This window comes from Glandiceps talaboti, chromosome 5 (genome assembly GCF_964340395.1).
Source record: "Glandiceps talaboti chromosome 5, keGlaTala1.1, whole genome shotgun sequence".
In the NCBI taxonomy this organism is placed as follows: domain Eukaryota; kingdom Metazoa; phylum Hemichordata; class Enteropneusta; family Spengelidae; genus Glandiceps; species Glandiceps talaboti.
This window is the reverse complement of record NC_135553.1, coordinates 19,159,427-19,173,932: the sequence shown is the minus strand read 5'-3', so window position 1 is coordinate 19,173,932 and position 14,506 is coordinate 19,159,427. Positions and strand designations below refer to the sequence as shown.

Below are 14,506 nucleotides of genomic sequence, written 5' to 3'. Positions count from 1 at the left end.
GTGTGTGTGTGTGTGTGTGTGTGTGTGTGTGTGTGTGTACAGTAGTTTGTTAACAGTTAGTGTTATTATTTTTGGTTAGCTCAAGTTTTCACCTAGGCTGGATAAACAATTTCAGTGTCTTTGGTTACCTCATAGACCCTCCACCAAGGTTAGCTCGGTATTGACACGTGTATATATGTAGATCAACTGTTATAATTAGGTGCCTTATAACTTTTATTAGCTCAGGTATTCACCCAGATCAGTTATTACTTTTGGTTAACTCAGTCAATTACTGTTTTATATTGTTAGTGTTTATTACATTTCGCATTATACAATGTAATTTTCTCCATTGCCATGACGATAGTATTATGTATGCAAGTTGTTTTACCTAAGAAAGAACGCACAATTCATATTCCGTCAACGCACGTAAATCCACGCAATTCTCTGAATTATAACCACTCACACTAGCTAGATCTTCCAGCACCCCCACATGCTGTGGCAATATTTACTCTACTTTACTTTAGGGGATCAATAGATCAATGTAGGATATAAAAACTAAATTCGTTTAGTTAGGCCTCAGACCCCCCCCCCCCCCCCATCCCCTTCCAACTAAATTGGTCAAAACTGAAATTGTTTCAGACAGCACAATCAATTTCAAATAAATATGCAGTAGTATGTAGTGCTATGAATACAAAGCCAGTATGTAGTTAAGGAAAAAAACGTTATTTTAAATTTGTTGACACTTTACTTTATTCTAGTGCCATGCATTTACTGGTACTATTATAGCGAAAATTCTTCTATGTCTCAATTGACATTTTTAGTAATATTTGCATTTAGGAGTACAAACAGATCCATTACAAGTATTAAAAATCGATTTTGTAGGATGAGAACTAAAATGGCTCAACCCCCACCCCCGCCGTAAAAGAACTTTATGGAAAATGGAGAGTATTACTATGACAAGTTGTTTAAACTTGTATTACTATGACAACATGATATGACAACATTTCAACACGTATTGTGAAGAATAAAACAATAATCAACTGAAGGTTCGTCGTTGGTGGCGTTCTATAATCCAACAAGTGACTGGACAAATTACACATGTAAGTAGTAACCCGTGATAGATGGAATAAACGATAAGATTTTAATAAGCGCTTATTGTAATTTGAATTGTATGTATGTATGTATGTATGTATGTATGTATGTATGTATGTATGTATGTATGTATGTATGTATGTATGTATGTATGTATGCATGCATGCATGCATGCATGCATGCATGCATGCATGTATGTATGTATGTATGTATGTATGTATGTATGTATGTATGTATGTATGTATGTATGTATGTATGTAAATCACAGCCTCAAATTACGACACGTACCGTCCAAGACGCATGATCAAGAGGCCGTCTCGCCTACAGAAACACCACGACCACATTTCTGACTGATCTGCCAATAATTTTTTGAGTTTAAGATTGTCCACAAACTCGTATCTTTTTAAACCTAATTTGAAAATGTCCCATTTGGGATCATCTCTCCTTGAACAATTATATTTCATATACACATTGTGGACGGCTTGGCACTGGAGGACCGTCAAAGTCTGTCATCCTTGTTTATCTGATCAGCAACCTAAGCAGCACAGATCCAGGCCTTACTATAAGACTAAGGTGAAGCTGATTAGATCTTAGATGCTTTATTTATGCTTAAGGGACCCAGAAAAAGTCATGTATACCAATCCTGCATCGTGCAACCTCTCTAAAAGTTAGAACATTGGCAAATGGGTGGTGCATCGTGGGAAACAATGAACTTTGTAACTTGTAACAATGGCCACACAATGGCGAGTTCAGCTGTGATATGGAACAAAAATAATTGGGGACACATGTTCCATCATAATATGGGACAGGGGACATCTTCAATTTGTGTAGTGTGACTGCAATGTCTGTCAGTCTGTTTGTTTGCTTGATAAAACTATGGCACCACAATTGCACAATAATCACTGTATAACCCTGTTGGCTGGCCGAGTCTTTGGTACTATCATTACCCAATAACCTATCAAGTACAAAGTTCATGTCCTTGGACCACCCAGTTCATCCATGGTTGTGTAATTACAGTGTGTAAGAAAATTTGGTATATCCCAAGTCAAGTCATAATATTAATAGCAAAGATTCTATTCTTGTAATTGATTACGGTCACTTTCGGCAGCTTTGGGTTTTAGCTCAGATCAACTGGAAGCTTAGCATCTGGGATGTCATATTAGCAACGTTATTGTATACTATAGAAATGGCTTAGTAATATAGTATGAAATATACTGCCAAAGCTATTAGTCCATTTTGTGTAATAGCCAAGTTTGAACTTTGTCACCTTAATACACAATCACACCATCAAGGTAGACAATCTTACACAAATACACTAGAACCATCAAATCAAGCAAAGTGGGAATGCCACTAGTGATGTTTATCCGTTTTATTTCAGTTCAAATAATATCCCCCTCAGTTCAACACCACCTGTCTGTACAGTGTAATATGTGGACTGTGGCATAGTGATTCCTTTAACCCCTTCAATACTGAAAACATTCCCGCCAAAATTGTTTGGACAAAATTCTTGTTTTATGTAAGTTTTTGGCATATATCAACTTCATTTTAGACTGGAATTAAAGAAATATTACTTCCTAATAAAGTAATATTATTGTAATTATGAAAATATTCATATGAATTGGGTCCCCATATTATTTAAAACTCGTCTCTAGTCATGAAAGGGTTAAATAAGGAAACACATACAAAGTTCATTTTATGGGGTTGGGATGGGGTGGTGGTGGTGATGGTTTTAAATTACAAATATACATATATTTACACTCAAGTATTAAAGTATTGGTATAGGCCATGCTCTGCATCAACATGTGACACTGGCAATGGAGGTCTCAGTTTACTAAGACAGACACAAACTAAATATATCATTGCAACATGTTTGTAGAAGTTGTTGAATGGATGTTAGTTTAATCATGGTTCATACACGAAGAAGAAGTACCATACTGACAGTGGGGTGGCATTTCTGATGGCATCTGTAATCTTGCAAATTTACAATTCTTTTTGGACTTCCAATCTTTGCACTTGTTGATCGCAGGGTCATTATATTTGCGTAACAGAGGAACCACCAGTGTGTCCTTTAAAGCCAATTTGACATGCCACTGACGTACACAATTTCTAGTGACGCACCAAAATTTGTTGCTCCCCTATCTTACTGTATGGTGCCTCACAAGAAATGCCAGTTTTTCTCATTTTGACTCACAATAACAAAATTTGGCTATCATTAGAGGGTACACTGGGAACCACTATCCTCCACTTGTGTAATCTACCACATTGAACAACAATTTGTAGTGTCAGTGCAGTAAGGTCATATCTGCTATGCAATTCTTGTATATGCAGATACAACCTTACTGCACTGATGCAACGAATTACGTTTTTAGTTCGTGCTTATCTTGGTGAAACTGAGACCTCGATTGCTACACTAGTAAGAATTCTACACAATTCATTGGATCACTGTATATCCTAGATGGTAAGATATGCCATGTTGCTCCGCCCTCACAGGCACTCTCGATGAAAGGGGTTGATTGATGTGCGAGGGCGCCCCGCCATAGCGTACCTTACAGACTACGTATATATATCCATCACTTGTGTATCAATTACATAGAACTGCATATTGGCTGCAAATTTCCACGCATCTACACCAAATGTTTTCCACGCATCTACACCAAATGTTTAGTGTATGTTTAAATACTTTAACACATCAGCTGGCCAAAACTGAACTAAACAAGTTAACTAAAGTAGCTGTCTAGATTCGCCATCTAGTTTATATGTACAAAGTGACCACTAGCAATTTCTTTGCATGTCAGTTTTTGTTTTCGATAAATTTATGAACTTGGGTCATTTACAGAATTCTTATTAAGAACATTACACAAGATGTGAACACACAGTAAAAATCAGAAATTTGTTTGCTTAAAATAAAAATATGCAATTAAATTTTTATGAAAACTTCCTTTATTATTTTGTCAAGTTCACCAAGTATTTCACATATTTATCAAATTTTACAAGGCACAATGAACATATTGTAAATAAACTTGTTTTTCTTTTTGAATCATATTATTATTAGCAAAATATTTTGAATACAAGAATATTTCATTACTTGGAGGAATTTTTCTTCGAAAATTCTTTGGGTAAAGTGGGCAAGTATTAATTTAGCACCTGTATCAGAGAGCAAGAGGAAAGAAGGAAACACTAATGAAGTGCATGACTTAGTGATATGGAGTTTGGTAATATACATTTAGGAGATCCACAAAGGGTGGGAACTCACCACAAGAAACGTTCAAGAACTGGTACTATGAGTGAGAAAAGTACATCACACCAGTCCACGACATAATGACATCAAGAAAGTGATTAATTAATGAAACGCATAATAGCATTTATACTTTTATTATTTACCTTTAACCCAAGCGTTATTTGTAGGAAGTGGGGCGCTCCTTTTAACGGAAGCAGAAAGTGCGGGAAAATCTACATCAGCTGCGCTCTTTTGCACAGAAGCAGACAGTGCAGGGAAATTCATATCAAGTGAATGAGTTGAGATGTGACTATTGAAATCTTTAGAAAGTACAACTTGTTGACATGTTGGACACGTCAAACATTGACCAATTTCACTATTCCACGCATTGCTGCCAACACCTTTGGATTTTTTGCTACCTTTATTACTGATCTTGAGCACATCCGGATATTTCTGGATTTGTCTTGCTTCCTTTTCTTTCACCTTGTAATCATTGTGAATAGTCAGAAGTTCTTGCTGCTTCGGAGCATCCGGCAACAGCGCTACAAGTTCAGGGAAGATTTTAATAAAATTGTCTTTTCCTAGAAGCTCTTGACACTGGACGTAATAGCCATCAGCCGTAACGGCACCCTGGCGATACTGTCCGGACAGCGATTTAAATTCTTCAAATTTTTGCACATTGTTGCCAAGGTATTCTCTAATCGAGATGATCAATTCTTGGTTGCGACGTTGGAAATCGCGAGGTGGTAGGAAGGTAGCTGACGTGGAATTGGATTGGGTTGCAGTTACAGCAGGAGCAATATTCTCAGTATCAATAGATTTTTTAGTAGATGTTGCAGTATGTGTTGGCTGAGATGGTGTAGGAGCACTAACTGGTGTGCTTGTTCCAAAGCCAGGTGGCACTCTATTTTTTATGCTTTGTTTATCCAATCCAGGTGGTTTGCGAGACTCTTTTTCAGGAGGTTTGCGAGTTTCTTGAACAAATCCTGGAGGTGCTTTTCTACTACTAGAAGACAGCCCTGGAGGTGGAGGAGCCTTTTGGGGAGGAGGAGCCTTTTGGAGAGGAGGAGCCTTTTGGAGAGGAGGAGCCTTTTGAGGTACTTTTTTAGCAGTATCATTTGTCAAACTGAAGGCTATTGCGCTTAAACTAGGAAAGTCTTCCACAGATGACATATCAAGAAGAGAAGCAGTTGTTTGTTTTGGTTCTGCTGATGTCTGAGTTTCATCATTCCCTGAGATTGAGAGAGCTGACGCAACTCTGGTGTAATCAACAACAGGTTCATCATATTGTGTGTTCTTTTCTTCAGGAGTTCTATTACCACTAGAGGGCGCCGACTTACTTTCCCCTTTCTTCTTCTTTCCCTTTTTCTTACTACTTTTACTACTAGCAGAATTTCCAGCATTTAACTGTGGAAAGTCTTCTTCCTTATTCAACGTCTTCTTCCATGAAATATTAGCAACTGGTTTCACACTTCCAGTAGTTTGTAAAGAGGGAAAATCATCAGTTCCCATGCTACCACTCTGCACTGACATGCGGTTAGCCTCCGCCACCTTGTTTGCAAGGCTTGGCGAAACAGACTCAGCATTCACTTTAGTATGTTCACTTGTTTTAACAGATTTAGAATGACTGCCGTCTAAATTCGGAAAATCCTTGGCACTTTCAACACGAACAACTTCCTGTTTAGGCTGCTCCACAGCTTTCTTACTTTGCACAGTTTCCGTTGATTGTTTTTGCTTCTTTGCGACTTGCTTTTCTTGGCTTTTCTTCCCCCTCTTCTCCTGCTCTGTCTTCTGAGTTGAAACTGAGGCACTTGCAGAGGCACCAGGCGCAAGTGAAGCTTGGAGTGCCATCTCAGTTTCAATGTCCTCTCTGTGGATGAATTCAAAAGATTTCACTTTACTTAACATCAGACAATCAATCACTGAAATAACACTTCAAATTTAGAAAACTATGTTGATTATATATATATAAATATATATGGACGCATCAGAAAAAAAGCTACTGCGACCTCTGATATATATATATATATATATATATATATATATATATATATATATATATATTCATTTATGACAAAATAACCTTTATATATCATGAAACCTAAATGATGAATCTCTTTCGAGCTATGTTCATCATAATTTCAAATAATGAATATGATACACTGAAGTTTCAGTTATGAAATTGATTTTGCATTAGCTTCTTTATTACTCTACAGATTAATTATTTACCACACTTCTCAAATAGCTGATGGCATGACACATGGTGTATCTAACAAAATGACTATACTGACATTAATTGAACAATGAAACAATCCTAGAAAGAGAGATGTTACCATGTATACCACCTGTTGTATAACGGTTTAACCCACACCAACATCTCTGTATGTCACATGATCACTTTAGTTAATACATGCCTTCTAACAAAGACTTAGTACATAGCAGCAGTACATGTGTCTTGTGTCTGTATGTGTATGTGTATGACTGAATGTATGAGTCTACAGACAATAACAGACTAGACCAATATTTACCTTCTTCTTCCCCTACCACGCCCACTTCCTCTACCTCTGCCTGAATGTAAATGGTTATGAGTATCCTGAGAATATCTATGCACTTCATAGAAGTCCTCTCCTGATATCACCCGATCTCTACCTGTAACGACAAATTGGGGGGAAAACAAATATAAATACAAAGTATAAGTACAAACATCTATATTAATGACAGACATCAGCAATCTATTCATCTGTAGGAGGATGACAGGAAAAAGTCAGAAACTTCAATGAATTGGTGTGTTGCACCCACAGCATGTTACTTGCAACATCGTCCTGTTCTCCTGGTTGACGGATTCAAACCCCCCCCCCAACTACACACAACCACACACACACACACACACACACACACACACACACACACACACACACACACACACACACACACACACACACACACACACACACACACACACACACACACACACACACACACACACACACACACACACACACACACACACACACACACACACACACACACACACACACCTCTGAAACAAATTCCCAATCTCACATAAGTCTTTACTGAGTGGTCTATGAATAAAACTTACCATTTCTACCATGGTGTCGCACTTCACGTGATGCATAGTTGAATCCCAAATCAATCTGTCTAGCTTGCCTGGCTTCTGCTTTGGACATTTTCTTTGCATGTCTCACAGCTGTGTGTGCTTTCATATCAATTTCAGTCTTAAAGGCTGATGTGAACTGCTCATCTTTACAAGGTCCTTCCTCACACAGAAAGTGATCATCACGAAAGTGATCCCGTAGAACACTGTAATCACTGAAACCCAAACCAATGAAAATATATAAATCATTGAGATCCACATTGCAAGAAATATTTGCTTTGATACAAATTTCTTGGGTGACAATGTTGTTGAAACACAAAAATATTTTAATGATCTTTCGTTTCACTGATACCTTGATTATGGTAGACACAGGACGGTTCTCTCCTTTGCAAAAATAGAAGTTTTGTACATATATGCTGTAATTATATTACCCTATTATTACCTTGTGTGGAGAGGACAGGCTTAGTAGCAATGCTGAACTGATAAAATATGGCTGTCTTGTCCTCATATTTGATTACTCTGTAGTATGACCCTAACTAAAGGAAAGTTTTCCATACAGACTTGTCTCCCCCAGTGTTCCCTCTAAGCCAACTTGATGCACAGCAAGGTCTTGTAACCCACCAAACTTTGGTGTTCCCATATCCCTTGCTATGACATGACTCACAGCAAAACGGTTTTTACCACTGTGTCCGTCCCCAGCAAAACATTTTATGTTTCATTATAGAGAGCCTACTGGTCTGGACAGTTATATCATCACTAGATTATAGATATAGTCTGAAAGGTCAGGTAGTTGTTTCACTTACGTAACCACTCGCTGCACATTATATAAGCGGAAGCAATACCTGGCTCTTTCAGACTACAATTAGATATTATTCCCCAATATTCTTATTTTTCTTTGTTCAGCCATGGAAAATACGTGTGACCACAGGGGCCTTTGTCACTACACGTCTAGCAACTCATAATGACAACCCTGAAGGTCATGAGTATTTCCTGGCTGAATGAAGACAAATGTTGGAGAGTAACATAATTATACCAATGCCAGTAATATCAAAGAAAAATTGGGGGAAATAATGGCATTTTTGAACGTTTTGACTCATATTTCGAACACAGCAAAACCAATGACATAGACACGCATTGTTGTGACATAAAACAACCAGAGTATATATAATCCATATTTTTGGCTTACACATGGTATAATAGAAATGACCTACCTATAATACTGATGAGAGCCTTCAGTATCACAGAAATGACAGAAGTAATGTTCCCGTCTGAGATGTTTCAGTAATTCATCATTATCAAGAAACCTGTCATCACAGAACTCACAAAGTGGGTGACCTTTGTGGGACTTATCATCTGGATCACCAACACGACGATGTCTAGCTAGATCTGAACGGTTGTACAGTTTCCTCTCAGCAGGAAATATCTGTAATAATAAGGCAAACTCAGTTAGATTTTATTAAAATCATACACACTACAGTGACTGGGGCTTTTCCTCCTTAAACTATAGCACTGTGTCTGGGATTAGAAGCACCATATTACTGATTCTCCAGTATTAAAATCATAACATTATTTCAATTTCATTTTTTTCACAATATTCTGCAGTGTCCTCTAAAGTTAAACTACACTGTATCATTGACACTAAAACTCAATTGTCCCAAACCTACAAATGATCCAAATTTCACTGAAAAGACATTATCTTTCTGATTTAAAACCATCAATACAGGGATGGTTTCCGTCACGATCACCATCAATGGTGTCCAAAAACAGATAATTTTTTTAACATAATGAAAACGACTGGAAAACAGAACTAACTCTGAACTTGATACGGAATAGGTCCAAGTCACTGTTAGTGTTACTGAACTCTTGTTGCAACTGACTGTAAAGAATTGCAGGAATGTACACTACAAGGACCATATACATAATTTAATATGCCAGATCCAAGATGGCCATTACTATATGATCTCATACACAAACTGATAGGTCACATGATGGCACTATGTTCAGCATATAGCAGGCCTAGCATACAGAACCATCATCAGTTTTCTAATCTAGTGATTATTTCATTCATGAGTTGCTAGATTTGAAAGTCAATGATGAGTCTTTTATCTCAGTCCATATGTATTGATATTCTGTTACAACAAATAACACCAGAAGATACTTACCTGTAGATTATCAACACACAGATCACAGTAGAACAATTCATGCGTTTTCCTCATATGATCCCTTAGCTTCTCGAAGGTTTCTTCAGGGGCCCTCAGCTTGCATTTGGGGCACTGATATTGCAGAAGTTTCCTGTATGCAATCTCAATCTTTGGAGTTTGGAAGAATACCTTATGTTTCTTGTCACAACGAAACTTCTGATATCTTATACTTGCAAACCTATGTATCTTCTCAATGAAGATTACCTGCACAACAAAAAAAAATAAACATCTTTATTAGCTTTATAAACAATTTACCAACTTCCCTTAGAAAAAATGCAGTGAAACTATTAAAAAGGGGAAAGGGTATATTGTGGAACATTCTAAATGGGATTGCATCTCTTTTTGCTATAAATACATGTTGTAACACCCACCTACAGTTCTGAAGATGGCTGCTGATGGTAGTCGAAACGTCAACGTTCTCTGGTATGAAAAATTACCTTGGTTGTGAAATATAACTATTTTTCTCAAGATATTGTCCAACCTGATGAAACTATTCACGGACCCACCTACTCTAATCAATGGGCTCTGACCATAATGTCAGTTTACTTGGTCAACGACAGTCCTAAGCAGTAAGTGGACGGTTTGATAAACAGAAGCCTGTTGATTGGATCAGGCCAAATACACGTAACATAGCATTTGGTCATGTAATCAGCATTTCACTACAGATCTTACGTTACCGACCTCATGATACATGTATTTGAGGAGACTACTGTCTGAGGATACATTATATATCACGATCAATAACTCAGTAAGACATAACTGACTACCCTTTCTGACCACTTTAGATATGGCCTGACAAACTGTTGGATGGTCAAAGACAATAGCTATATGGTAAATGACAAAGGTCAGAAACTATACCAGAACAATTAATATATGGTTTGCATTGTTCAAGTGTCTGGCAACAAGCCAAAGATTATTGAATATAATGCAATTTTAAAACATGGAACTTGACTTTGGAACATAAATCAAATTAGACATGTGACGGTCACGTCAGTTATTTAATATCTCACTTACGGTATCAGCTAATAATATAGTAATATATCCATCCATATGGCAATGCATTGGTATTCAGCACATTAGAATTTAAACACTTGTTTCTACAGTCTTACCTTTACTTTTACTCTTATATTTGTATATTCTTATTAGACTTATCCATGGATGTATACATCCTGACCCAAAATTTATCATATTCCATTGTTCATATATTTTTTTTCTGGCAAACATCACCGCAGAAGTGTATGTAATTGTAACGGATACTACGGGGTTCGATGTCCTCATACTCGATGTACATATTATAACTACCTGTGTACTGCGATTTGCCCATGGTAGGATAAATAAGTGTGTAATTCTTTTGTGTTAGTCAAAAATGTATGATGTATGTGTGCTACCATTCAACCCCTTGGGCGTACACAGTTTGAACGTGTTCAATACCGGCAAAAAAATCGGCCTTGTCCTGTAGTGACAGGCAATGTACGAACATTACACCAATATTGGCAATAATAGTGTGCTATTGTGTCAAATTTTATAAGAGGTTTCTTGTTCTTGGTTGCCGAATACACGAGCGAATACTAGGTAGTCGGCTTTTAACTTTCAGTTTCTCTTTCAAGCTGACGTGTATTTCTATTTTGATTGCACACGTACGTAACAACGACTGAGATCTCCATACCTTATCGATATCCGTTCGACAAACGGCACAGTACTTCTGATTGCTGAGAACTCGCATTCTCGTCGAACACCTAAAACAAATTGGATGGTCACAATCTCCTAAAGCATATATCTTCATATCCTGACAGCATAGGACACACGTAGATTGAATATTATCGGTGGTTTTCGACATTTTGATCGTTCTTTCTTCGCGTCAAGTCGGCGTGTCACAACGTGGAATGCCTATCATTCAAAATGGCGACTTACATATATATATCTACTTCGTGGAAATCCCCGGATGTAAACTTCACTCGATTGTGCAATGCGCACTGGTAGATATTTTTAGAAAATTAGCATACATAGAAACTTCCGGAACTTGACAATAGGTGTCTTGTTATGTATTTTACGCAAAAAAATTATGATCAATTATTGTTTTTTGACCAAACAAAAAACAAACAACATTGTATAAACAATAATGACAATCAAGCGATCACGTGATTACATATCTGCTAAAATTAACTATAGGTTTACGATTCCTAGTATTAAACTAGTCACATATCCCCTTTTTTGTATAAAGCACGTGGAGCTCAGGAACCGGGTAGCAAACAAACAAACAAACAAACAAACAAACAAACGAACAAACAAACAACACAAAAACAACAAAACAACAAAACAAACAAAACAAACAAAAAAACAAACACGCACGCACGCACGCACGCACGCACGCACGCACGCAAGCACACACACACACACACACACACACACACACACACACACACACACACACAAACAAACAGACACGCACATATATACATATACGGGCCTGTATAAAGTGAAATGTTTATGGCAAAGGCGCTTTTTCAATCGTTGCTCCCAGGCTGTGGAACTCCCTGGATTCGTCTTTTCGCAATGTACCCCCTCTGTCTTCTTTCAAAGCACAGGTTAAAACACACCTCTTTCGAAAAGCACATTTCTCCAGCATGGCTCAATGAAAGTATTTTATTCATGGTTGACACAATGTCTCAGTTTTATTAAACCGTTTTTATAGTTGTTTTTTTTTATTCTCCAATCATATAATGTGTATTTTTATCATGTGAAGCGCATTGAGATTGTTATGCAATTATGTAATGCACTATACAAGAAACAAAAATTATTACTATTATTGTTATGGTATGTTTATCATAGACTCTCCACTGTGACCAACCGTTGATGGGGAGTCTATGATACTATCTATATAAACATACCATAATATTGCAATTGTATACAGGCCTGTATTGTATATACATACATTATATTATGTTATGTTTATAGATGCATGCAGTTATCCATAAGTTTAAAATGATATTTCATTTACCCGCAATCTGATTAAAATGTGATGTGGTGAAAGCGACTAGATGACTTTATTTACCTCCATTTTCATCATTTGTGTCGTACGAAGGAAAGCGATCACCAGAACAAAACAAACGACAGAAAACGATGCAATAGAAGTAAATAAGGCATCTAGCCGCTAGCTTTCACCACATCAGAATTTTATTAGAGTGCATTTACCCATGCATGCATGCATGTTTGCTTATCTATTTATTCATTTATGTGTTTGTTTGTTTGTTTGTTTGTTTGTTTGTTTGTTTGTTTGTTTGCTTGTAACACGGTTCATTGGCTCTCTGTTATCAACCAAGAATTGCATGGATTTTAAAATAAAAATTTCATATTTTCGGTTGGAATGCGTACCTTACCTTGAACTGAGATGTAGTGGTTATCGCCAATATTTCATGTCAAATGTTTAGTCATTCTTGCTGTTCATTATACATGTATGTCCTTACACTGAAATATATTGTATTTGATATCCCGTCTTTGCAATTTCTTCAATTCAGAGAGCGCCCTCTGGAGGACAGGAGCTATCCTAACAGACGAATAACTGAATTGAATGTTTGTGATTTGAAATATGTAGTTGTTATCATGCAGAGTCCGAAGTTCTCTCAGTATAGCTTCTATTAGACTCTTTCATGGTTACATATCATTTATCATTTATTTACTAGAACCCATTGTCGTGTATAAACACCGGCACCGTTCAAGCATAGACAATCTATTGTCTATGGTTCAAGGCAGTGTCGTGGAAGCAATATCAGCTCTGCCAGTGGTTTGCGAGAATGCTACGCCCACAATTGAACTCATCTGATATTTCTAGAACTTTATTTGTTATCCACTGTACAGCTGTTTTGGGTTTAATAAAAAATGTTGCGAATAAGAGTTTATGATTAACCAAATTGTGTCACTAACGGTCACTTTTGTCAAATGTCATAAAGTACCCACAATACCCTTTGTGTTTAAGGTGATAATTAGTTTACTAAGCATGCAAGTGTTTACAAGGTTGTTGTAGATCAATTAACACCCTATGTGTACTCTTTCTATATAGCTGATAACAGCTACAGACAAGCATTAGCTTATAGGAATAAAATGCGTCGACTCAATATGTATATCATCTTTTCTTGAATATGTAAATATAGTATATATAACATATTTGGCTAATCTTCGCCTATATACTAGTATATGACTCCTACTCCTTGTGGTTCCATATTCTACTGTATGTATCAAGATAATTCACATTTGAATACGTCATTATGTTATTCTCACACATGTATATGATATAGGCGTTGTCACAATGGTCTCAATACATGTGTCCCTGAAATCTTTGCAGAGTCTAAACCTGTCAAGGTTCTGCTGCATGTATATATCAAGATAATTCACGTTTGATTACAACGTCATCATCAAAATTATTTTTGGGGTAATCATAAATGTACATGTATTATTACAAAAAAAAAGTTTTTAAAAACGTTTTCAATGGTTTCAATACATGTATATCCCCGAAATATTTGCAGAACCGAAACCTGTCGAGATGAAATAATAACTATAGGTTCCTAACCACTATTTGCCAACATTTATGGAGATGTGCGCATCATCTCTTAATAGCTACGTAATTTTCTAATATATTATGTCTCGTTGAACCGGAGAGTACGAGCGCTATTTTAAGCTATTAAAGGCTCTAGCATTAATATTCCATTTTATGTTCGCAAAGAACGCAAAACAACTACACATACATATACCAAAATAAAAAAATACCCTGTCATACACGTTTTGCTGGATTACCTTTATCTGAAAGACGCACTCAAGAACATTCTTGACTTTATTTGCGTACTTTCCTCTTCAATCTTGATTTTGGGCAAAAACAGCCTTCCCATGGTCGCTAGTGGGAAGGATGTG

At 36.8% G+C, this 14,506-nt stretch overlaps 1 protein-coding gene across 1 annotated transcript; it reads right to left on the bottom strand.

Moving 5' to 3' along the window:
* Window positions 1-2,443: 2,443 nt before the first annotated feature.
* Window positions 2,444-11,509, bottom strand: LOC144435117 (E3 ubiquitin-protein ligase ZNF598-like). The gene is made up of 6 exons (XM_078123678.1): window positions 11,271-11,509; window positions 9,566-9,808; window positions 8,615-8,826; window positions 7,389-7,618; window positions 6,817-6,937; window positions 2,444-6,158 (listed from the first exon to the last, which is right to left on the bottom strand). Exons 1-6 carry the CDS (start codon window positions 11,439-11,441, stop codon window positions 4,445-4,447), a joined length of 2,691 nt encoding a protein of 896 aa, XP_077979804.1. The 5' UTR covers window positions 11,442-11,509; the 3' UTR covers window positions 2,444-4,444.
* Between the last annotated feature and the right edge of the window lie 2,997 nt (window positions 11,510-14,506).